Source organism: Venturia canescens, chromosome 4, assembly GCF_019457755.1.
Source record: "Venturia canescens isolate UGA chromosome 4, ASM1945775v1, whole genome shotgun sequence".
Taxonomy (NCBI): Eukaryota; Metazoa; Arthropoda; class Insecta; order Hymenoptera; family Ichneumonidae; genus Venturia; species Venturia canescens.
The window spans coordinates 21,312,890-21,340,113 of NC_057424.1; the positions used below are offsets into that span (position 1 = coordinate 21,312,890).

Sequence of the window (27,224 nt, forward strand, 5' to 3'; positions counted from 1 at the left end):
GTGAGCATGCATTTGGAAAAACGAACGTAGAGGAGTGCCCACGGTAAGGCATCACTCGCCCTCGTCCAAAAATACCCCGATCGTTTCGCTCGCTCGCACGGACTTGGCCCACATACGGCTGCGCGCTGTTTCTGCTTGAAAAGACACACGCGCGCACACACACACGCACACACTCACTCACAGACACACACACACACGATTGAGGAAGAGAGGAATCCCGGGGGGGGGGGGGGGGGGGCGGCGGAAGAGTGATAAAGAGCAACAAGAATTATCGTTAACGCACATTTATACACAAATGATAAGAAAAAGAGTGCTCGGTTTGGAGAATCGGAGCCCGAGGATTACGTAAATATGCGGGACCGAAAAGCTCCGATGCGTTAATTCCATCGATGAACGATCCGGGACCAACGACCGTCAGCTCTACGGCGATGTGATTTATCGATCGACGCTTCAGAGGGATAAAAGTAACGCAAAAGGATTTAACGTTGAGGAAAAAGTTGACGAGTTGCCGAAATTTTGGACGCGTGCTTTACAAAAATCAATAAAATCACTCATCTCGGGGGTTGGTTCACGGTGGAGGGTGGAGGAAACAACGTTGTCGGGCCCGTAAGGGGCCACCACGTCGGCGATGCCGGCGACACCGGCGAACAGGTGATGATGGGCTACGGGGGTGCAGGTGCGGCTGGTAACGGAGGCGACGGTACCGGAATGGCACCGTCCACCGTTGGTAGTGGCGGTGGAGGACCGGCGAGCAATTCGATTGACGTACTCGGTGGCTCTACCGGTGATTACAGCCCCCAGGGTACGCCGAATTCGTTGGTTGGACACGCGACTGGATCCGTCGACGCGACGGGGCCGTACGGCCCCCAACCTGGCTCCGCTCTCACCACTTACAGTCCCCAGGATAGTCCTGCTAGTTCGGCAGGCGGAAACCCCGCCGCGGTTGCTGCTAATGGACATTTGCCCACTTTCGGCTTCACCCAGGAACAAGTCGCGTGCGTCTGCGAGGTAAGTTTTTTCACAACACCCGCTGCTTCGTTCTCACTCGTCACCATATTTCCTTGTTATTCGTCGCAGTCGCTACACACGCGCCACCTTCACTTCTCTTTCTCTCTCTACACTTTGCGTTGCGGGTCGCATTAATAATTACCTTGTCAATTAATCCTCATTCGCAGAACCATAACGACCTTCGAGTGCATGATGTAAAACTGTTTATGCTTAGAAAATCCGGACAGCGAACAGGTTTTTCAGCTTCCAAATATATAATCACACTTTGAAACTCTCAATTCTGTGGTAGATCGTAGTGAATGATAAAGGCTTTCGGCTTATTCCGTCGATCGCGCAACTTCATTCGACGTTAGAACGAGTGCGAATCCACTTGGTCGATCTTTGCGTAACTTCTATCCTCGATAAGCTAGCAGGCTCGGTCGTTGCAATTTTTAAAATAGTTGAAAAAAAACCATCAGTCCAACTGCTCTGGTTCATTCTACCTCAGCTAGCATCTTTATGGCACCACGAGAAATGGAAATAAAAAGTTCGTGAAAACTTTTAATGTCTCTGGATTCAGAGCTGAAACGATCGTGATTGAGCTTGATTTATTGCCCGAAAGTCGAGTGAGTAAGCGACGGTTAACTCGGTATTTAACACACCCCATTTTGCTCGGTGATAAAGCTCCGTCCCATATCCCCCAGCAGGGCACACTCTTGCTCCCCTTTTGTCCAAGCGAGTATGAGCTTTCACGTGTTCCATTGCTTTTACGACGCAGTCGAGTCCTTCAAGTAATTGCATTTTAGTTTTAACAGTTTTTACGTCACTGCTAAGACGCTAGTTCAAAAATTCGGTGTGTATCTGATCGTGACAAATGCATTCCCCGATATCAGTCATCTTCGAAGGCTTCAACGATGAAATTAATTCAATTTCAATTGAGTGTTTGAAAGGATCCAAATTTTGATGAACGATTCGAATCGAATGGTTCCTTTTACATAATCTTTTATTGCAAAAAGGATTCTAATGGACATTTTCAGTTACAAAGCTCATGAGTAAATTAACAAGGCTCTTGCCTAGTACTCTAGTGTCGACCCACAATGCAACCATGCGTATTCCCCTGAAGTAAAAAATTTTACTTCAATGAAATCATTGGCAACTGTGACTTTTGTGTAAATTTGTCAACCGGTCGCTGTCATTAATTTTTTATTACGTATTACGTTTTATAATGTTTTTTGTGGCTCTTTAAGAAATTGCTGTCGATGGAAGATTTTTTGTAAGTACAGAACATCGTGGAACATTACGAATGAATGATGGGAAATTTGGAGTGACAGGAGAAGTCGTATTGCTGATGTGATTTTATGACAATCTGATCGATGTCAATGGTTTCATTGAAGTTGCACATGCAGTTTTCCACGCCATGATAAATGTACGTCACCATGCCCGCTACAACAATGCATTGAGCTAGACACACGAATATTTGTCACACAAATTGATGTTCTTGTCGTAATTTTAATGTTGTAATATCTCGTCGTCTCGCGCACGATATAATCTCTCTTCTCTTTCTCTCTTTCGGTCTCTTTTCGCGGACAAGGTTCCCTGCTAGTTGGTGCAGATTCGATTGAATAAGTAGCGGCGATATGCGCGTAAATAAGGTGGCCAAGGGAATATTATACATCGTGGGTAAAAGATAATAAAGTTGTCAACTTAGCTCTCCGGGCGTATAGTCGTAAACGGAGGCGCGCGTGGCTAGACGTCGTTTCGTTAGCTCGTTTTGTCTCCCCCTGACGGCGCACACTACATTGCTCCACATTAGTTTCGTTAAAGTACGTATATCCAACGATCCAACATTGATTATGGCCCGCAGATCGGCCCGATGTGTGACTAATTATTGGGGAACATGAAACGCTTGTAAATGGTAATTAAACGCGATTTAAATCAGCCAATTTGTCAGCGGGAGAAAGTTATTATTTCCCGGTCGACCTGCAATAGCGTCGTCAGAGTTCCTATGTGGGCGTCGTGCGAATAAAAAGTGTCTGGAACGAGCTCCGGAGCAGTGTGACAATCCGCCAATAATCCTTGATGCCAACGAAGAAGAAAACTCTGATTTTCAAACATTTTTTCAATACTTCTGAAAACAGTGACGACAAACCGATAGTCAACCTCAGGGATAATGCCATTTCGGAACTTCGGACACACCCAGATACAATCTTCCCTGTGGCTCTGCCTTTATTTTGAGAAACCTTAAAAAGTTGTTCTCGAGGATTATTGACCGATTGTCATCTCTTTTCGGGAGCGCTGATTTCAGGGGGCAGCATCCGCCTTCGTGTTTTTTATCTTCGTAGCAACAGAGTTTAGCCAGCTGGAAAATGATTATGGAAAAAATGAAAATCATTTATTCACTCGCGGTTGTGAAAATAATGAATTTTTACTGCTGGAAAACTTGGACGCTCTTCCAAGTGCCGATAAAGCTTTTGACCAGGCAATCGGAAATTAATCGCGACTCAATATCGCGAGATTCTTGATTAAAGTTCGGGGCTTTTTGTCATACGACTAATATACGAGTGAATGTAGTAAAAGGAGGAACAGAGTACTGCGTTTTTGATGTTGTCAAGGGCCTCGGGCAGATAAAAAGGAAAATAAATCTTAGAATAAGAGGATGAGAGACCGGGATGAGTTGTGCCGACTAACAGTGTGCCCCCCCTGTCTATCGTCTTCAAGGCGATGGTGTCGTCTGTTCAGGTACTCCAACAGGCGGGTTCGGTCGAGAGGCTCAGTAGGTTCCTGTGGTCGTTACCGGCGTGCGCGAAGCTCCACAGGCACGAGAGTGTCCTCAAGGCTAAGGCTATCGTCGCTTTTCATCGTTGCAATTTCAAGGAGCTCTACAAAATCCTCGAGAGTCATACCTTCAGTCCGCACAATCATACGAAGCTTCAGGCGTTGTGGCTCAAAGCGCATTACATCGAGGCCGAAAGACTGCGAGGAAGATCACTCGGTGCCGTCGGTCAGTATAATAATTCGTCAATTGGATCGCGTCTATCGAAAATGCTGCGAAAACATTTCGCGACAATGTCACACGACGAATCGGTCAAATCGGTTTGCCAATAATGTTACAGGCAAATATCGAGTTAGACGGAAGTTCCCATTGCCCAGAACCATTTGGGACGGCGAGGAAACTTCATACTGCTTCAAGGAAAAATCCAGGAGCGTTTTGAGGGAATGGTACATCGCGAATCCTTATCCGTCGCCTCGCGAGAAGAGAGAACTCGCCGAAAATACCGGCCTGACTACCACTCAGGTCAGCAATTGGTTCAAAAACCGGAGACAGAGGGATCGAGCTGCCGAACACAGGTCAGATCATTTCTTCATATATTTTACATGTTTTTTCATTTTGTGCTTTTGAGATAATCGCTTAATGACGGATATCACTCGGGAAACATCCTCATTCCGAAATTTCTGGTTCATTGACCGAATAAAGGGACCTTGGAAATCGCCGCATCCAAAATTTTGATTTATTCGCGAAATTTATTCCGAAATGAAAAAAAAACAGCAGATTCCTAATAAATTTTATTCGAGGACGTGGAATATGAGCGGTGTGAATATCATTTCGATATCACTTCGTCAAATCAAGAGATATCGAAATATATGAAAAGTGTAGTATTTGGGAAGTGCCAGGCACTTGGAAAATTGAGAGTGTAAATAAACTTGTCGAGAATTCATTTCGAGCGGGATGCACGCGGATGCACTCCCTCCGAAATAACTCGAGGAAAAATAGTCTCAAAGTATTTCAAGTTGTAAAATAACGCGTGCGAATCTCCATTTGGTGAGATAAAAAACGAACCAGGCCACCCTGTCTATAAAACGAAAGTTACATGCGGCGACAAAATGACATTTTTATTTCGTACTGGGCGCTTGCGAGAGTTATTTCTCGAGAAAATAAAAATAAGTGTAAGACCGAGTTCGGGGGACATTGAATTGCGTTCGCGCCCCGACATAATAATCGCGCAGAGGTGTTTTGTGTTTCAAAGAAGGTTGTTGCCCCACATCCGAAATTAGATCGGAGTGGCGTGTTTCTCGCGGTTCGAACTCCGTAAACTTCCAACTGAATTATGCGGCTAGTATATGTTCGCCAATCTACCAAAAACAAGCGAGCAGTTACCTCGTGCTCGTAATTCACGTTTGGACCACTTTCGGAGGACTTCCTGCATGCTAAAAAGCGACGATTGATTGAGATCGGCTTCTCCGTCGATGCGGCGGTGACGGACGATTGGAAATTTCGTTCGATGCGGTTCGGTGTGTCCACACGAAAAAGCAGAATCGGTCAGCGACGAAGCGCGAATTCAAGTGAATTTCTTTGCGATTTTGCTCCGATTATTTGCAAGCTACTTCGTCCTTCTTCGGCACCGGGCTATAACGCAAGTTCCTCGTATTCAGCCGCGCTAATTTCTTCAAAAATCCCCAGCGAGCGAAGTTATTCACCGCTTTTTGGGGCTCAGCCGTAATTGAGTCGTCGGAAGAGCGCTCCGGATCTCTCGTTATTTTGACACTAAACTCCGGCGTGTATTCTTGGACGCCGTTTCCTCCTCATATTATTCCTCATGAAAAAGGAATGGCTCCCGACGGGAGTAATTCGTTGTTTTTTGGTTTCGCGTTCGTGTCCCACGGTACGTAACATTTATACCGCACTTATCGAGACAAGTCGAGAATATGATGGGATAGGGAGCAGCGGAGAAATGGAAAAGTTGTAGGGCGGAAGATATTCACCGCCGCCGCCGCCGCCGCCGCCGCAGACTCGTCGCGGTTCGATCGCGAGAGCTGAGAGCAGAGAGGAAGTGGGAAGCACCGCGCGTCTTTCTCTCCCACACATTTATACACACGTATACACACGCGAAGACGATGCGGGGAGAATCGTATCGAATTTCTTATGGCTTCTGTGTATTCCCATAGCCGTGACGGAGAGCTGGAAACGTCCTGCTGGACGTCCCCGTCTCCCTGGCGAGTACTCGCTCATACTCCCTCTCTCTCTATTTACACACAAATATATAGACGTCATTGCCTCTGTACGTGACGGCGTATACGGACGAGTTATTTCATGGGGTCTTCCTGACGAAAATTGCGGTATATTAATTACGGGAAATCCCACAAAGTTATTGATAATGTTTCAACAGCACACCCTCCTCGTTCATGCGCAACGGGGCGCACGCAGATTATGAGAATTATTGTAGATACCCGTCGCTATTTTTCTCTCGTGATAAACAGTCGTTCGATTTACGAGTGTAATCCGTTTAAAAGGATCGGACACTCGACTTGAAAAATTCATCGATGTTATGCTCAAATTTCGTGAAAAAACGGTCGATTTCAATACGAAAATCCTCGTTTCTTAAAAGTTTAATGTTTGAGCAAGACTACTTTTGCTCTGAATATCGGAAAAAAGTTCGATGAGTGTTGAATCGGATTGTTGCAGATGGAAATAGCGGTTATGTTCTTTAAAATCCACTACTGTGAGGCGTTGATGATGGAAAATACGTTTTCGTTGATTGGAAGAGCGACTGAGTTTCTGAAAGTCGATTTTCTGGTCGAGTATTCTGGAAAAACTCGATAAGTGCGTATCGTCCCTGGGCGAAGCGACGATTGTTCGAAAACTATTAAACAGGCGTGTATTGCCTAAAAAATAGTGAGATCAATCCCTCGGGAACGTTCAGTCGCTCGTATATTTCAATCGTCTCTCGATTTGCCATGAAAACACGCGTACTAACGCCCAGAAATCGAGACGCCCCCGTCCCAAGGGGCCAAATATGTAGTCTTGTACAGAAACCACCACCACGCGTCGATAATAACGATGACGAGATACCCTTGAGAATCGTCTGCTCAATAAAACTTCTACGAGTCGGTATCAGCCTCAAAATATTTGTGAATGCTCCACTCTTTTTTCGCATTTTCAACTTTTTACACATTTTATCGATCTTTTCATCTTAATAATTGTTTTCTCCATTCGTGACGTTTGGTTTTCCAAGATATTTTATCGCTTGCTCATTCGAACGCCTCTATTTCGACTCTGCTTGGACTTTTCAGAACGTTTTTATTTCATTAATGAATCTATGGAATTAATCTTACGATACTTTTTCGGGGTAACAATAGTAATCGATTACTATCATTGAAAAAAATTGAAAAATCAAGTTTTATTACAGAAAACTGGCCAAATTGAAGAAAGAAATTTTGAAGTTCTAGACACTTGAAATTTTCGCGGGTGCAAATTTGCACCAGTGTCGTGTCTACGGGTTAACCGTTGAGCTCTCAAATTTCAGAGAAACAACCAAAACTCTCGTGAATGATTTCGATATTTAAAAACCCACACGATTGTTTGGAATTTCGCAAGCAGAATTTCTCCGCGTTCAACGACACGAAAACTTGCCGTTACCAATAAATTTGTCCCTCAGTTCTTCTCAATTCAAGAAACTCAATTTCTTCAGTTTATGTTTGCGCCAGATAAAAGAACTAGCCGCATCGTTTTAAAGCATGATGTATAATTTGTGTTGACTGTACTTCATCCAACGCAGTTGAGAAATACGCGTGCACGTAAATATTTCACTTTTTTATTAAACTTGACGATAACGAGATGAGCTTAACCTTGTCATTAGTAGGCACTAATCTTATCACTGTTAGATCCTCGTCTCGCGAGAGCAGTCAGCATTATCGCAAAATTCTTCATCTTTCTTTCTTTCGGTGACTTTCGTCTCGCTCTTTGTCTTCCTGCTGGTTCTATTTGAAAATCAAGTAATTAAGGGCCATTTTGCTTTGGATTAGCTCTATTGAAGCAAACACGTGTCGATCCTCTCGGCTGCGATTTGTGTGATGAATAAAAGTAATCATCGCGCGAGTATTCTGGGTACTGAATATCACGTTCCAAGACTTGCATTTGTTGTGTCAACATCTCGTGGATTTAATCTATCAAGACTCATAATTATTATTCCCCATTGCTTTAGTGTATTAAATCAACAGCCGCGGAGTAAGTTTTATTTCATTTCGAAGTGACTAAATCCATATCGTAAGTCTAGAATAATCTAGGTTTCAATAACTTCGGTGTCGAACGGGTTAAAAAATGGATTAAGGAGGGTGGCTACGTTCGTCAAATTGATAAGAAATTGATCAAATTTGGTGATAATGTTCTTCAACATCAAGTGCGAAGACACAATTTTTTTCAAAATTTTCTTCTGCTTAGTTATCGAGTAATTACGGATTAAAGCAGATTTCTTATGCCCGGAATGTATACCTATATATATGGAAACGCTATGCTTATACATACTTGAACTTTAGTGATCAATTACTCGATAACTGTACAGAAGAAAAATCTTAAAAAATTTGTACTGTCAAATTTGGCCCTAAAGAATATGTTCACCAAATTTTATTAAATTCTTATCATTTTGAAATTTTTAATGTATTTAACATGGTTTAGCATGGCAACATTGTATCGTCGGTAGCCACCCTCCTTAAGCACCGGTGACGCAGTCGCTTCTGTTCACTCCATTAAACGCCGCGACAAGCCGAACCAATAAAATTTATTTTTGAGACCCAAGCTCCACGATTTGCGCATGCTAACGTCGATTTCCAATTTATCGCGGAATAATCGTCACGAACGATTCGAGAACGCGGCACCGAGGACAATCAGCGATTCAAGTCCAATTTTAGCGAGGTTAAAGTTACCGAGTGCAATAGTGCACGGAACCGTCGAGCAGCGGTTGCAATATCTGCAGGATTCGTGTAAAAAAACTCCAATTTTCACAGCTCCATTAATCTCTTTCTCATAATAAGTGATGCAAGGTTCGCAGAGGAGAGAAACCTCGCGAAAATGGAGGAACCCATCGAGGCCGGCGATCGGTATTGTATTTGTATTTGACAACTCTGGCTACTTTCGAGTAGTGAAGACGAGGGTGGGTCCTCTGGCTGCTTTTACTGATCGAAGGCTATAACAATATTGGGAGGAAAGAGGGAGAGGAAAAAGGAGAAGAAAATGAAGAAGAGAAGACATTATCCCAGCCGCGGTAATGGCCTCTTCTGTCTCCCTTGCCGTCCCCTCCTCGTGTCAACAAAACATTACGGTCGTTTGAAGCGAGAGAGGATGCCAACCCTCGCGTGAACCACCCTCGCACGTCCAATTCCCTTCGTGGGCGTGTGCTTCACTTTCGCCCGCATCCCTCTCGCGGTTGATATCTCCGTCAGCTACTACCACATGCGTTTGTCCATCACACGATCTATAGCGTGGCTCTCGCTTTTTAGATAGACACAGACGTACCGTTGCCCAGCAACCCTCGTTCTTCTCAAACATAGCGGATAAAAGGAAAAAGAAAAGGCGAAGAAGGGACCAGGAGAAAAGAAACGATCGGAGGACGCGAGTTCTTCGTATCCACCCACAATAAAATTTATCCCATTCCCCGAATCGCTATTATATTCTTTACAATTTTTTTACCTTCCCTCCCTCGTTATACCTATTCGCTGTAATGGCAAATTCATATCGTTCGCTCTCCGTATATTTTTCTCTAAAGAATATTCTCCCGACGGTTCCATTTTCTTTTCGTCCTGTCTCCACTTTTTCGTACTGAATTCCAATCGTTTTCTCGCGAACATGAGGGGGAACTGTTGAATGATCGTTCCAACTTCTCGCTTGAGATTAATTCGTGCGCAATCGCTGACGAAAGGGCGCGGCCATCTTGTTACGAGAATCCCACTAAATACTGTCGGTCTCTTCGAATTAATGCTTGCGATGGTGCGAATTTTGCATCAATACAATTCCCACCAACTTTATTACTCGAGAATGTCGATATTTGAGGAGAAACGGGGCGCTCTACTGCTGGCAACTCAACGATCCGACCTTGAAAACTTGAGGAATCGATGAGACCTGCCCTCTCGTTCGGAATTAGACGCGCCGTTTGTTGCCACGACAACGATAATTGCAACGAGTTTGTTCGAAGGACATCTGGCTACCCTACTTGACTCTGGGTTTCCTGTTTTCGCGACCTGAATGAGCTCTCTTTCGCACAATGAAAAGTGCTGCATTTTGGAAACTTCTACTTGAAAATTATTGTTCTTTCGGACTCGTTACATCTTGAGACAAAATAGGAGAAAGTTTCAAACTGCAGCGACAGAATTTTGGGTGTTTCGAGAGTCCCCAAATGCAAATGAAACCGAAAACAGGTTTCTATGAGCAAAAAGAGAACTTCAGGGCTCCGTCAAAATTAGCCGAAGCGGTTCAGCTGAAGAAAAAACGGCGTTTTATTCAGCGTTATCTTATTATTGTATAACGTGAAAGGGATTGCGTGAGGCGATAGACGATACAAATGAGCGGGTCCGAGAGTCTTTGTTGTAGCATTTCGTAGCTGCATCGTGTGATGAGTTTGTTTACAGCGGCAAAGAGCTTATCGGTATATAAAAGAGCCGAGAGCGTGGCGTTGCCAAGAGTATATAACCCCGGGATGACGCATCTAAAGTATAGATGGCCTCGCACAGGAAGACGTTAACCCTTTATCCAATCAAGGACAAAGAGGAAGCTAAAGCTTGGCCGAGCGAGCTTGAAAGTGTGGAAAAAACTGTGTGCTCTGCTCGAAATATCGTTTCGTCTGTGCAATCAGAATTTTTCCTTTTTATTTTCGGGGCGTAACGATGAAAAAAAGAAAAAACAAGATGGGGAACCGCAAAACCGCGGGTGGTTGGTTGGATATTGTGACTCGGAGTGGTTAGCGACGGCGCCCTAGCACCGTGGGGAAAATCGAACATCGTACCGGGGATGTGGCTGCGCCAATATTGACTCTCGACGGTAATAGGGCCGTGAGAGCTCCGGTAGTTGCATCACCTCTTGCTTCTCTCGAGGGTCGTCTTCTTTCCTCTTCTCGAGGGTGAAAATCTCTTCGTCTATCTTCACGACTTTTCCCCCCTTTTCTCGGGGGGGGGGGGGGGGGGGGGGGCTGCTGCAAATTTTCATGTTTTTCTCCATTATTCCTCTCCTCTGGGTCTCGAGAAACCGACGAATTTTCCCTCGTCCCTAGTCGTCGTTATGACTTGTTTTACCACTTCCTGCACTGCGCGAGTCGCTGCTTTCCCCAGGAAGTATTTTCCTGTCGGCATCTCTCGATATTTCTTCTTTTATTGCACTGAGCAAAAAAAAATCGTTGTAGCAACAATGTTTTCAGTCGATATTTATGTTGCTTGATCTGACTAACATCCGCTTGCGATAAATAAGGAATAGTTCATTTATCCGAATCACTAAATTTTTGTTTATGCGAATAAACTAAAAGAGCTTTTCACTTTTATCCTTCAGAGCATAAAGTTTCTTATTTATACCATTTTCTATTCGATTTTGTTAATTCAGCTAAAGGTTTTCTTATCACAGCACAGTTTACGGAGATTCAATATACAATTATTTTCGTAACAACAAAATATGACGTTTGAGTAACCCAAATATTTGTATAATTATCTAAATATTTTGTAAAATTTAATAAATATTTTGTCGTGCGTATGGGACTAAATGGTTTAGTTAAATTGAACATTTTTCAAGCGTTTCAACCAAATTTATTTCTCAGTGTAGATTATACGTTTGAGAGGGTTCACATTTTTATACTCGATTCCATTCTTTTCTCGATCTCTTCCTTTCTTATGATCTCATTCATATTCATTACTGAATCTTCAATCTCATTATTGTCATTTCGTAGCCATTGTAAGAGAAAATATGCTGCCGGGTCTCCGCGGAACGGTCTGAAAAATATTTCCAGTTTTTCTTGAGTCGAATCAACGATGAACGCTGAATAAGTGGGACGATTCTTTGCTTCTTGTTTCCACAGTTTTCCTGAACGACGTTGACGATAATATGTAAACAAACGCTCAGTCTTTTCGTTGTATAATCTCTCCAGCCTGTTTCTAATCGTTTTATTTCATCACGAATATATGAATAAAGTAAGTGTAAATGAAATATTAGATAAAAAGAAGAAGAAAAAAAGAGAAACAATCTGCGAAGGGAAGAATACGAAGAATGTGTGTGTATTGGTCGATGCTGCGCGGTAATACGGCTCAGAACTCGGAACACACGTGACTTTGGTCTCGTTCCGATTGTAACCAGAGACTCGAGATCATTACGCGAAACAGACAACTGCCTCGACGTGGCGCGACGGTAAAATTTCGCTGAAAAGTCGAGATAACGCGGAGCAAGACGAAAAAGTCATTTCTCTCTCGTCTCTATCTCGCTCTCGCTTCGTTTCTTTTCTTTTTTTTCTTCTCTTCTTCATTTCTCGGGCAGCTTCTTCTTCTTTTGGTCCGGCGTGTACGTCGAAAAACATGCATCTGACTTCTCTTCATCGCGATGACTAACAGCTTACTCCGAGACGAAGATCGGACTGACAGCGAGCTTGCGATAAAACGCTTGCTTTTAGAAACTTCGGTACAATTCTGTAACTCAGGGAGCCTGCGAATTTTACTACTTTTTCTGCTATCAAAAAGCTTTGCAAAATACTTTTCATTCCACTCAAGAAACACATTTTTTTCTGCTCCCCGCGAATTCCATCGAGTTGAAAATATTCTTATTTCTCCTCCACTCGACTGCTTCCCTCAAAAACAATCTATTTTCCACCCTTCGCGTTAGTCAAAATTGAACTTCGCGTCCCAAAAACAACCATTTATTACGCCAGCAGCCGCGTGCACTTATGATCGACTTAACGAGAATTCAATTTATAGTCCAGCGTCGTAACCGAGTTATGACTCTTTCTCCACGTCTCGGAAATCATCTGAAGAATTTCCCCGTCTCGTTGCACGCGTCGAGTGCGAAAAAAAATATATTTGACAGGTAATAGGGCACGAGATATATTCGTTTCATGCCGCGTCACGAAAGCCGATACACGTATGGGCGTATGAGAAAGAGGAAATTAGGTGCTCGCGTTATGGATCACCTGATTTACGTCCGTTTGACAGTTTCCTGTCAATCCTCCGTTACACCTATATACGCAAAACGGAGAGCCGACGTATCGCGTTTTTCACTGCACGCAAACGCCAGAAGCAAGAAAAAAGTCCGGTAAAATGGAAAAAGCTCGGCATACGTGAAAAATGATTAATAGAACTACTTCGTCGGAAAACGGGGAATAAAAAAATGTTGAAATGAAAATACTCGCAGCTGCGATCACGACGAATGTCACAACGACAAACTCCTTTAAATTCTTGGTGTTAATTTAAACAGAAAAAGGAATGAATCGTGGCACAAAAGGGCCATTTATCAATCGATTAGCCAAATTATATCGTGAAACGATTCCAGATGGATGGAACCGAATTTCGATGCTTTTTCTTTACCGTACGACGTATCTGTACAAACGCCCCGAATCTATTCCGTTCATTAGTTCGCATTCATACAGTACCGACGAGCTTGCTGGGTCCAGCTAACCCAAAATCACAGTTTTGTTGCCGTGAGCGATAAGAATAATGGATCCCGGTTATCCGATTAACCGAATTTCCGAATGCCAAATAGATGAAATATTGTCTTTTATTTTGTGCAGAGGCCCAAAAGAATGTGTGCATTTTTCACGTACCGAGTTAGCCAGATTTATCGACGACGCATGCGGAAAAATGATGAAAATTCAAATTTCACATATAAAAATCATTTTACATGTATTTCTACATACGCATATGAATTCCACACATATACGGACGGAATATATAGACAGAACATGGTAGAAATGTAAGAGATGACGCGGGGCGCGTCCGTGATGTATGCGAACGGTATCGAGTTACATGCCAGTTCCTACGCGAGGCTTATGCACATAAATACGCGGTGGAGCATCAGCAGTAACAGCAGCAGCAGAAAATAAGTGTAGCACACACAGACTTCCCTCTATCGTGGTTCCTGATGCCCAACGCGCCCTTCCACATATGTTTTTCCAGATATGCATACGCGTCGTGCGTGTGCGGAGGCTGCTGGAATAAGACGAGTAACGAACTGTTGCATGCCACCCCATGACCTCATGACGATCACCCGACTCGACATGAGTTCCCTCCTTTTTTCATTACGCATCGCATCGACTGCCACATGTTTTATTGCTACAACGATTCTACAACTTCCGGCCTCTTTACCGTATACGAGCGAATTCTCGATGGGTCAAAAAAGATGGAACGCGATCGTCGGCTGTCTATTTCTCGGAGCCTCCAACGATCGAAGCTCCGTCAAGACGGTTGGGAAACGAAGCTTTTCCAACTTGAAGGAATCGTGAAAAAATCGTTGACGAAACACCTGGAAGCTCGATTCTGGTCGAGATTTATATCAGCAAAATGCACTGCTGCTGTTGAAGTTGATCTTTCTTTTTCCATTTGCCATTGTGACTATTTGGAATTCCAAGATTTTATGGAATTCGGCTACGTTTGTGAAGTCACTTAGATTCTTCGCTCTGTTTATACAAACTTTGTGCGTTGACGCCATTGCTTCTTCGTTACTCCCTCTCGTCTTCAAGGTCGTGCAACCGGCAACAATGATCAGGACGATGTAAAAGTCTCGAGCGACAGAGCGAAAGACTATGAAACCGATCCCACGAACATCAGTTTTCGACAGTTTCCTGGTGCGAGCACGACTCCACCGCAGTGCGTGTATGCGAAAAAATAGAGAACAGTCGCCGTCACGAGAGATAAAAAGTACACGCGACCCCGTAGACTCGTAATGTGGGCGGCGTTAAGGCAGACGCGGAAGATGACGAATCAATGATTCTTGTCGTCTATCGATTATAATATTATACAACATACAACTGTAGTTATTATGGAAGCGTTAACGTTTCTCGTGCCGCTGCTCCGGGGGTCTCGAGACACACACGACTCCGGTTTTCTTGCTCCCCTGGGGCTAAAGGCATGTGTAGCAGGTACGTCTGTATACTTATCCTCGCAAGTTCACCGTAATCCGGATTAAAGAATTCCGAAACACCGAAAGCGTTTTAACACGATCGCGCCCCAAGAGGCTTTCGTTATAGACCGAGCTCGAGACGCTGGTTAGTCCTTATCTTTTTTCCCTCGTCTTTCTCCCCTCTCTCCCTCTCGCCCTTCTCTTTTTTCTCCAATTTCTATATTTCAATATATTCTTTTTGGCTGCGTACGCGAAGCTATCTCCGCGCGTACGCGGATACTGGTTTTGGCGATGTTCAGTCTGCGGGGGCAATACACACGTATCGAACACGATATTTTTAGAGCTACCGCGGTAGCTCCTGCTCGATCTACACAATTTTAACGTCCTTCGCTTATTTCTGTTGACACGTTTCTCCTATCTCAAAACTCTTAATGTTTATTACGAGCCACGATAACTCCAGGATTACGTGAACGTTTTTTCAAAGCTTCAGACCAAATTGGCAGCGCGACTGCCTCTGTTCGACGCAAGTTCGAAGTCAGTCGCTCCCTTTAGTCCGGAATGTATTTTGACCCGGGAATTATGAAGAAAAAATCGATTTTCTTTCGTAAGATCGACTGTGCGTGAACTCCCGTCTCGTGAAATGTGATTTTTCGAAAGCAAACGCACGCGTCAAACGATGCACAAACGTTGCGCAAGAAAACGAACGAATTTGTATGCGAGGTGGAAATTTGGGTGAAATTTTCAACCGACTGGGCATCGGGAGAGAATGTAGAGCGAATCGAAGATGCTAGCGATGACGGCATTACGGCCAGCCGTGTTTGTGCACAACAGGAACGAGGATGAAACGCGTGCTTTGGAGCTCAGCAAAATCCATGTCGGCAAAATAAGGTCCGAGCTTTTCGCCCGAGTTTCCAAACAAAGAAGAGGGGCGCGCGAAAAATCCGAAAAACGTGGATGCTCCTTGTGTGTACACGCGGTTCTTGTATGGGCAGAAGTAAACGACGATGTGCGAGTCCGCACGGCTCATGTCAGCGCGAATGATGTGTAAACGTTTGAGGAGTCCTTCTCGTTTGACTGCACGAAAAACAACCTCGACTCCATTATTTTAGGCCGGAAGATTCTCCTCCGCGCACCCTCGCTCCCTTCCCTCATTATATCCTTATGGAATCAGCTGCCGAGTCGGCCGGATGAGCCACGTCTCTCTCACCTGCCGGACCACATACACGTTTTTCCCTACTCCTGCGAAAGTCGCGCTGCCATAATCGCTGGGACCCCCCGAATATCCGAACGGGGCTTCCTTTTTTCTTTGATACCTTCATCGATATCCGTTCCCGGAACTTGCCTCAATTGTCCATGATTTGGATTCAGATTATGTTTCTGCAATTTACTTCCCAACGTAGTTTCATGTAAATTATGCTTTTACAGAATAATGCGAGTCGAAAAGTGTTTATCGTTGCTAACATTTCAAAATAGCGTTCGCAGATTGCAAATATCAACTTCACGGTGACTTTATTCGATGTATTCCTGATTTGCCGATCTCATCTTCATCTCCAAAAAATAATTAACAACCACGATTCGACAGTCGTGTCGAAATTTCCTTATTTCTACGAAAGTGTTCGTTCGAGCCATTGAAATATTGATGTTTTGAGGAATCGATCGATCGTTTTGCCCAAGACGATTGATAATGCATTGAGAAAATGCAACACCCGCTTGAGATTATAGTGACGGCGGAGCTCGTGGGATGTCCGAGTGCGTCGTGCGTTGTGCGGGACGCGCGCGAGAACGAGATGAGAACACGCGGGATCTAATAATACGGTCTCGCGTTTCTAACGCGAGTGTGCGAGCCCTCTCGGCTCTTTTTGCTTCTGGCCGACCTCCGAACGCAATCGGATCGTCTATTATACATATGTGTATGCTTATATCTGTACATAGATACAAATATATCATGTTCGTTGTCCAAGAGCCCGAGGAACTCTCTAGTTTCGTACTCATCCGTCGCTCCGGTCAACTCGGCATTAGCGAAAGATTAAGAGTGAGAGAGAAACGTCAAGACAAAAACCGAAAGGCGAAGTAGGAAAAGAGGGGCGAGATTGTTACACCGAGAGATCGAGGCAGAACGAGGAAGCAGGAGAAGAACAAGAGAGAGAGAGAGAGATCGTGAGAGGGCTGAGAATAGCGCATCGAAGTTTCAGATCTTCTCTTGCGCTGGCTCGCTTTTCTACCAAAGCACATATCACGCGTGTGTCGAGTGCCGATTATAAAGACGCGCGCCCGCCCAAACGTTATTTCCTCTCGAATATCGCGCTCTTCCCCTCGATCAATGAATCCGAAGTTGCGATTGTCATACGTATGTTTACCTTTTTAAAAGCCTATGCGCGTTGCCCGTCCAATGCAAATTTGAGCCCTCATTTTTTCGAGAATCCGTCGATGACGATTGTGAAGCAACATTTTAAGGTCTCATATGTACGAGACCATGTTTTAGAATGAGCACGCGCCCGGAGGATAAATTATCGTTCCATAGATCGATGGAGGGAATCGTTTTATTTAGGATGAGAGCAAACAAGTAATTGCGTCGCAAATGCAGAGAATTTTTCACATATAAAAAGATCGTTAAATTTAGCACTCTTTTACGGCACATTTCTGCAGAATTTTGCAACGAATTATTGGACCAGAGTGAGTTCATGAACACTTGCAGTTGGATTTAAAATATGAATGATTCGATCGAATGAAACTCGAATTACGATATTGCTCCTAATTGTTCAGACATTCAAAGCAGCTTTTGGTTTACGCATTCTAATAAACTACCGTATTTCCTCTATTGTTAGCAACAAAGAAAAACGTTGATTCAGAAGTGTGTGTTTTTTTGTTGCGTCGGTGTACGTGTGCGGAGAACGTTAGCGAGGTCGAAGATCGCGAGATGTTGCCTATTACAGGTCCGGAGATGGAAATTAGCATAATTCGTAATTTTATTTCCCGATAAATTAAGTATATATGCGCGACGGAGCGAGCTCTCTCGAAGGGTAAGCAACGGAGGGGAAGGGAGAAGGGGGATGCACACGCACGATCGTAGAGATGTTATCGCGGGACGAGGATCTCGCGGGATTCCGCTATAATCCGAGCGTCAAAGTTTATCGCCTCTTGTATATGAGCACACGGGCGCGGGGGAGAAACTGCTGTGGATAAGATCTCGCTCGTATACAGCCACCCAAAATATTCAACCCTCTCTCTCTCGCTCACCTCGCTTCTTCTTTATTTTTCGATCTCGATCTCCTCCGCGGGAACGAGTTAGCTTCGATTGACGTTAAATTTGGCTCAATAGCGCAAATTGACAAGCGCAAATATCTTTCGTTATACGCCACCTAATTGACTCTAAATTTGTCCGGCGGTAATACGAATTGAGCGGGGGGAGTGTAAGGCCGCGTATTTTGCCACCTTCGTTTGGAAATCGGTACGTTTCTGTTCGCCGATCGAATTACCCGAGCTCGCATATTGTAAGATCGCACCGATCGTCGTGAAAATAAATGTCTCTCCTCTAATTATCATATTTCTTGCAAATTATTGTTAATCAAGTCGTCGTCTCGCACGATTTCGCTCAAATAATTAACCTGAGTACAAAGTATTTCGACATTCTTTTCACTCGTGCGTTTCCCATTCGCGAGGTGTAAAAAGAAATTCCACAAATGCTTTCCTTGAGGCATGTAATTAAGCACGATCATCCGAGCGCTCGATGAGCGGTAATTTTCGGCAAAAAAATGAAAATATTCCTCCAGTTTTTCAGACGCAGGCCTGTTCCCATTCCTGTGAAACTCGATCGAGAATAATTCGTCTCGCTTCAAATAGCAATTCATTCCTCACAGTCTTTTGCCTTCGGCGCAGTAGAATTTTCACACTCTTGGAAGACTTTCTAGTCGATTGAGGCAATCGTGAGAAGAGAAAAATCATTAAGTTTTTGGCAAGAATAATTACACGACGCGGAGGACTCTTCTCATCCATAGATCGTCGTCAAATCGACGAGAGGGTAATAAAATGGAATTCAAACGTTTCACACGCCGAGGAACGCGTATATAGTTCTTAGGTCGAGAATACACACGGAATTTCGTGCAGCTCGCGACACTACCGAGCGACGTGCCGGTTAATTTATGTACCGGGCGATTAATAAAATTCACGGGCGCTTCACCGATTGGAATCTCGGTCGTGCTAGTCTCGCGGGTCCTCCGCATCCTCGTACCTATGGACTGTTCACAGTTTTGTGTATATACGCACATAAACATACGCACAAATATATAACTGCGTATACGGACCTACATATGTATATAAATAGTCAGGTCGAAATCTCGTTTTTCCTCCTTCTTCTCCTTCTCTTTTTTCTTCTTCGTTTCCCTTCGTTTCCCTTTATTTACCCATATTTATTTTATTCGACCCGTACATCGAAGCTCATCGCGAGTCTTTTTCCATTTTTCTACTTCACCCGCTTTTGTTTTTTAAGCCTTTGAAATAAGTGGCGAGTAGGCTCGCCGATATTTTCAAGCTCGAGGAAAATATCCTTCCGGAATGACCCCGATTTTTTCGGAGGGAAAAATCACAACGCGAAGACATCGAATGATCGATCTTCAGCGCGTTGATGTCACGGAGCAGTCTTATCAGGACTATCGAAACACGAACTCATGAAACACGATGTTTCAGAAAAAATGTGACAGGCTGAGAAAACTCTGGGGAAAAAAATGGATTTCGTTTATTCGTGTATAAAGGTATCTCGAACGCGTGCAAGAATTCTAATCAAAACGATGCTGATGTTAAACAATCACTCTCTCTCATCTCACGTCGCTTCTTCGATACTATCCTTTCTCTTTCTTTCTTTTACCCCTTTTATTCGCCTTTTCTCTCTCTCTCTCTCTCTCTCTCTCTCTTTCCCTTTCCGCCTTTTCTTACTCCCCCTCCCACTCTCACCTCCGTTCATTTCTCTCATTCCTTCTCACTTCCCAAGAATCGTACGTCTCCGGCTCGGGATGTCCCGTCGAGGAGTGAAACACGGACAAATTTACTGCTCAGATGAGGACCGGATAAGAAATACCTGGTGGACACCTCGTTCGGGTTATATGGGCCCCCCGGATGCAACGGGTGGTACCAAAAAACACCTCTCTCTCTTCTATTTTTCACCCTCCCCCATTCCTCTCCACGCTTCTCATCGAGATCTCTCTCTCTCTCTCTATAATACTCTTTCATTTTATTTGATTTTTTTCCAACATTTTCTGCCTTCTCGATTTTGTATCACGATCGCGCGCGAGCACACGCGTCTCGTGGAAATAATTCTTCTTCTCTTATTCCACTGCGTGTCCTTTTTAACGGTAGTTCATTATCTCTTTTTCGCTTTCAATTGGTTTTTACAATCCGACGTTCACCTTCGAAATAGTGCCGCCTTTCACGCAGGAGCAACAATTTTCCAGTTTTTCAGATCAATTTCTCGATCATTTTTTTCCGATGAGTCAAGTTACCCGCAGCCATCGGAGTTTGGATTCAAGTGCGCGAGATGAAGCGAGACTTTTGACTCTGGACCGCTCCGAAAATGAACGTATCCATCGTACTTCGCAGGAAAAGCAGACTAAAAACATGGGCGTCGAAGAATCTCGAATTCTTGGCGCTCTTTCTCTCTCGAGTGAAAAACGAATGATGCCGTTTAGTAGTGTGAATATATACGAGTCGCGGGCGCGTTATTAGTCGCGTCAGCGGTATGAGAGTATATATACAGCGAAGCGCGTGTGTAAATTCGTACGTATGTGAGCGTGTGTGTACGTAGTTGGGGTGCGATTCGAAACGACTTGTAAAACAAGCGGTTAACGATAGCCTCGCCTGACCGAGACGGCGAACGAGAATAAGGCGCGTGGTTGCTTCCTCACCAGCAGCGCCCACCGAGGAGGTCCGAGCCTGCGAAATTGAGTTTACGAGATGTCCAAAAGATATTCGTCCCTCGCCACCTCACCCTCGCGCACGTTCTCACTCGACTTCTTATTATGTACGGGAATTATTCATACGCAGCATCGTGGATTTATTATGAGCAAGCGTTTGCAAATTTCCGATGAAATCTTCTCGCCTTGTCTGGAGGCTTTCGATACCGAGACTTTCGAATTCGTCAAACAGGGCTTTTCTCACTCCGACATTTCATGAATTTTCGATCCATTTTATTTTCCCTTCCCGATGCAAAGGAACGTTTCGCATTTTCAATTAAATGCAATTATTGCAAAATTTCGCACACACCGAATTGTTTATCAGCTTCATGAAACGTCGTTCTCACGAGTATGCATTTTTTTCAATCGGTTACAGTGGCCAAAGAGAGGACAAAGGTCACGATACAGGCTTGGGAGATTCGAGCAGCGAAAGTGGCGAAGACACGAAGAGAAATTCCTCCAGACAACAACAATCCTCGTGTGCCGTTCAACAACAGCAGCAGCAGCAGCAGCAACAACAACAACAGCAACAACAGCACGTGCAGCAACAGCAGCGAATAATCGATACGCACCAGCAAGCAACGAGCATGTATCAGCTGCCAGCGCCAATCGCAGCTTCGAGCCCTGTTTCCTATCATCACAGTCATACGAGCTCGAACCTCGGTCATTCGCACACTCCGGCTCACCACATGCAGCATCAGCAACATCATCACGACACGAGCAGCGAGAGCGGCGATGACAAAAGAAACCTCCATCATCAGATACAACATCACCTTCAGGTCGGACATCCTTCCCATGGACTGGTACATCCAACTGCGACGCTTCCACCCCCTCCGCCACCGAGCTGCGCTCAGCAGAAGAGTCAACTCGATTACATGCAGTACTACAGCCCTCAGGTCAGCTTTTGTGCACTTTCAAATTACCTTTTGAGCTTTTATGCCTTTGCAATGACGCACTTGCAGCTCGACAACTCTCAGCGGGCGAGCTGTTACTCCGCGAAGACTATTTTTTGTCATTTTAAGGTATCCCTTTCGCGAACCCGAAATCCCAACAAAAAATTGATTTTAATTTACAGTTAAGTACAACTGCATCCAAATAGATTGGCGAAATTTCAGCTCAGGTTATACATCATTTAATGAAGAATAAAAATGTTAAAAATCGTAAAATTTCTGCGGGAGCTTATGGAGAATCCGCCATCACCACACATTTCAGTTACAGTTTAAAAAATATATCAACGATAGAACTTGGAAAAATGGCAGAAGCAGAAGCTTTTCCCATATAACAGCGACTTCTCAGAGGTTAGGAATCGGTACAAATTTCGAGTGCCCTAGTTTGCAACACCCAAAAATACGGCCCTGCGAAAGGAGAATACCTTAAGGTAGAACGGTACCTCTTTTGGGGGGTGGGTGGTCAGAGGGATGCTCCTGTGCTTTAAGGATATATTGCACAGGCGATACAATGTTGCCATGCTAAACCATGCTAAAAACATAAAAAAATTCAAAATGATCAGAATTTTATAAAATTTGGTGAACATATTCTTTAGTGCCAAATTTGACAATACAAATTTTTTAAGATTTTTCTTCTGTACAGTTATCGAGTAATTGATCACTAAAGTTCACGTGTATAAGCATAGCGTTTCCATATATATAGGTATACATTCCAGGCATAAGAAATCTGCTTTAATGCGTAATTACTCGATAACTAAACAGAAGAAAATTTTGAAAAAAATTGTGTTTTCGCACTTGATGTTGAAGAACATTATCACCAAATTTCATCAATTTCTAATTATTTCGACTTTTGTATCATTCACCCTTAACATGGGAAGCCTCTCGTCTTACCAACTGCACGTGAATTTAGTTTGTGTTTTTGAATTTACATGAAAAATTTCAACTAGTTCAATCATAATGTTCCTAGGCGAAAAAAGTTTCTTGTTTTATGTTTCAAAAATTCAAACATTCGCTTTGACAGCAGCGATGCAGGGTTATGCTTTCGGTTTTCGACTGTTGGCTGCTCTGCTCAAGCTCGAGGGCAAGCTGCACGTCGCACTGTTTATAATATATAGCTATACGAGAGTGCGATGATCGATGCGACGTTGCCGCGTTTGAAGCTGTGCCCCTGCAGCTTTTTCACATTGCAGATAAAGGGCGCGACGGTGAAATCACTGCAAATTTCGCGAGAGTTATCTTGACAGTTGGTTCGTACACCAGTGTGTTCGTTTCATCAAAAAGTGACTTTTTTAACAGTAGTTTTTCAATGTTTTATTTGCGTTTTTTACACTTTTACATAAGATCCAATGCGAAAAAGTAATTCAATTTTCTCAGAAACGGTATGGCCGAACCCGTTAAAATTCCGCGATCAAATAGTTGTTTATACACGTTCATACGTTTTGCATAAATTTGCACAAAAATCCCTCTTGTTCTATATACACGGTACCGTTCCACCTCAATTCATTACCAGAATGCTTGAAAGCCGCTATTTTTTTCGGGCTTGATTCAACGTTGTAACTTCCGGTCTTGTGCCAACAGGATTACCTCATAGGGACGCCAACGTCGGCCGATTTACAGAAGTCATTGCCCCACACAGCAACTTCGATGCAGATGGGAGCGATCGCGCCATCGATGGGAGGTTTGAGTCCGATAGGGCCGACGACGATGCTGCCGAATTCGATGCAGAGCGTCAACACGATGAACACGATGTCGATGAACGTTGGTATGGGAATGGGACCGTATCAGGGGATGGGGACAATGGGGATGACGAGCTCGCACGCGGGATACCACAGCGGCCTCGTTCTCGGTGATTACCATTCGTTGTGACCCTGGGCCCCGGGTAACCACCAGACGAAACGTAACCAGGAGAAGACTTAGTTGCAGCTAAAACCGTCGATCCGGTCGAGCTCGATGCCTTGACAGAGGGCGCTCTTGGTTCGGGTATTTACGGCTACAACGAGCGAGCAAATACCAAATACTTGTAATCGAATGAAACGATTAAACAAAACAGGGCAAAATCTTGAGAACTCGGGCCGAAATAAGGCTCAAATGTGGGCTCCGTCTCAACGGGGCTTCCACGTTCCGATATCCGATAACTTGAAACATAATCTCATACCGTAGGTCGGGAAAGTCGCGAGGAAGTTGCAACGCGTACTTATCTCGTGCCCTTTGGACAAACGCGACTGCAATCGCGACCCGCTCCCGGCCTTCAATATCAAAAGACATCTCAGCATTTCCGAACTTGGTTCGAACAACCAAGAACTACGATTACGCCATTTTGTTCAATGCACACAGCGTTTGTACATCTTTTTTCCCTTTTTTCTTTTCCCTTTCTCATTAACCCCCCCATTCGCGGGTCAGCACACATACACACTTACTCACTCACTTGTGACGTTTTGTAGACGTAACCCGCGCGGGTCACGCTCACCCGAGAGGTCGCCGCAGGGCTTACGGCACACTGAAATTTAAGGGAAGAGGCTCGAGCGAATCTCTCGGATGTTTCACGTCTCAGACATCCGGGCGACGAGCCTGCTCGTCCTCGTGTCTTGTAAATATGTAGATATAGACTACGCTAATGAAATATTATCAGGTGTGCATACTTATTGCCCAATCACAGACACAAAGTCATTTACACAAATGGCTCGAACGATCACGAGTATTGTATAATAAAGAGGATAACGTAGCATGCATTATGACACGCAGAATTATTATTGCCCTCTCTCTTTCTCTTTCAATGTTGACAAATCCTTGTCGCGGATCCCCCGGACTTTTGGCACGCAGGGGGTTATCAAAGTTGCGTTATACGACAGGCACGTGCCTCCGGAGGACCGTAAGTTGAGGTGATTCGTTGGTGATCGAATGGATCCTGACGGGTCAGAGAATTCCTGGGGAAGGTTCCCGAAAAGTACTGATTGGGACTCTGGGCCAAGTAGCGAAATTGGCGGTGAATCGAGTCCCGAATCTTTCGCTTATTGCTCGGTATTCGGGGACACGGAATGTCATCGCTGTCAATTGCATTGACAGACTTTATAAAAGATTGACATTTTTCTTGTCGGCTAGAAAATTCGATGTATTCTCGATTCCAGTCGATAAAAGGCCAAAGTCAATGGAAAAACAATATTTCTTTAGGCACTGAGCTTTGCTGACAGAGACAAGAGAGAGAGAGAGAAAGGTTAGAATCTCAAAGAGAAAATAAGTACAGTAGCCGAGAGCTTATGGCGGTAAGTTCGAGGCTCTACGGCAGAAGTTACGATACTTTTACTCGTGCCTGGGAGCCCCAGGATTGGTGATCCCATTTTAACAAAACCGAGTTCAACTTTTGAGGGTTCATTCACCGAGAAAACTACCGTAATTCATTCGGTAAAGAGCTCAATTAAGTTGGGCTGAGGCTCGAATAATTCAGCTGAAACTTACGAATTCGAATGAGAGTCCACCTGCCGTACTTCGGCAACGATTAATTCAACAGACTCGATAGGGTTATCATAAACTCAGCATCCCGACGTTCAGAAGTATCGAAAAACCTCGGCACGTGCCGTGAGCTCTTGGATGTTATTTCGATTCCGATGCTTCGGAGCCCGATGATGTACATAGGCGATATAACGCGGCCGAAAAATCGGATCGGGGGGACCGAAGCGCGAAAGAAACAGGAAAAGTGAGAGAGAGAGAGAGAGAAATAAACGAGATGAAAAAATTCAATGTCTAAAGCGTACAAACGTATGAAACCATCCAAATTTATCCATCGAATGGGCTGCGCTTTTGGTCCCCGCCATTTCCCCATCATACTTTACTGCGTAAATATACACATCTATAAATACATACACATATAATATATTGTAAGTTTAATCGTTTCGCGGATCGAGATATAATATAAATATATAATACGCTGGGTAATAAGGAAGAAAAGTGTATAAGTAAACAGTCCTCGGGACTACACAGGGTAGAAAAAGTTTCAAGGATCGAGCCAAATTTGCTCCTGCCTGTATATCGATATACATACACATATATATACAAATATACGTATGTATTTATGTGTATATAAATGTATATATAGAGGCGCGCACCCCGTAAGAGCCGCGCTCGTAAAAGATTCCGTTTCGATTCACGCACAATGTACTTTTTGTTGTTGTTGATATTGTTTTCTCGATTTTCTTTCTCATAAATTTCATTTTCATTTACCTTTTTTTTCCTTCGTGTACGATGAGATATCGCAATCGAATCGGCGACTCTATTACATTGCACGTAACATTCCGAAGACGAAGAGGACGGAGATAGAGCGACGATTGCCGTGATTTAAAAAAAGGAGTACGAGAGAGCCGGGAATCTCGCGCGATATAGAATTACTGTAATATAAATATTTTAATGAATCGAGATGGAGCGGCACAGCACGACGCATAACGATGATTCAACGGTATTCGATCACTATTATTATTTAATAATTTCAGCACAAAAGATAATTGAAATGAAAAATAAATTAAAATTATAATATTAAAATAAAAATAAAAACGAGAAATATTTAAGAAAAATACGAGTAAAGACGAGAGAGAGAGAGAGAGAGAGAGAGAGAATGAGACGAATACTCGCGAGTGCGTTGGCAGAAGGACGCGGCTCTCGTCGGGCCGGACGAAACTAACGAATTGAAAAATGTATCATTGTCGTCGCCTTCCGCCTAGTGTGCGGCTACGAAACTATAAAGGGGTACGATTAATATGAAAAAATATTCGAAAATCGGCGAGTTTTAGCCCACATCGTAGAGTGATTGAAACAACTTTCGCAATTCCAATAAGTTTCTTACGTTCAATACTCGAAATACTGTACGTCTTGCGAGAGAATCGAGCGGCACAATGAGAAAAACGGGGCGAGAACGAAGATATTACGATGTAATGAGAGTTTACCTATATCGAAATAAAAACGAAATATAATAACGAAGATGGTCTTGATTTCATTTGAGTTGATTTAATTTTAGCTTCTACGAGCATCTATTTCTCAGCGAAACTCCCGATTTTCGTAATTGTTATTTCACAAAATTACATTTCAGACAATGCACTTTGTTTGAATGGCGATGGATTGACACCCAAAAGCCGAACGACCGTAAATTCAACATTACGAGGAAAAACGGTCTCCTGCAGTTTCCTATTGAGGTGAGTAAGCGTGGATTGTAAAAAAATGATTTTTCCAAATAGTTTTTATCAATACTAAGTAACTTCTGGCGGGCGCATCGACGCTCAAATTTCTGTATCGTCCCCGTTCGCTGCCAAGACCCTCGGAGCAGGTTGAAGCGAAAGATTTATTCTGATAAATGAACACCGGAACCAGTATTCACCCCATTTATGAGATCTAATCGGAGAACGGATGAAAATTTTTCTTAATGACTCCCCCGATGCATTGTAGCGCGGGGAGACTTATCAAGGTCACGAGATCGAGTAAGCTGCTCGCAATTGTGTTTAAATGTGCCGGATGAAA

The 27,224-nt window shown here is 43.8% G+C and overlaps 2 protein-coding genes across 3 annotated transcripts in view; one reads left to right on the forward strand and one right to left on the reverse strand.

Annotated features, from left to right (window-relative positions):
* mIF2 (mitochondrial translation initiation factor 2) overlaps nt 1-27,224 on the reverse strand; it is an 83,844-nt gene that overhangs the window by 33,196 nt on the left and 23,424 nt on the right. The window lies entirely within an intron of this gene.
* Nucleotides 230-26,690, forward strand: LOC122409694 (protein sine oculis-like). 2 transcript variants are annotated; one of them, XM_043417425.1, is made up of 5 exons: nt 230-1,008; nt 3,706-3,988; nt 4,101-4,335; nt 21,155-21,674; nt 23,304-26,690. In XM_043417425.1, exons 1-5 carry the CDS (start codon nt 655-657, stop codon nt 23,589-23,591), a joined length of 1,680 nt encoding a protein of 559 aa, XP_043273360.1. In that variant the 5' UTR covers nt 230-654; the 3' UTR covers nt 23,592-26,690. The 2 variants fall into 2 exon arrangements, with proteins under 2 accessions (XP_043273360.1, XP_043273361.1); XM_043417426.1 differs by having other exon boundaries at nt 3,727-3,988.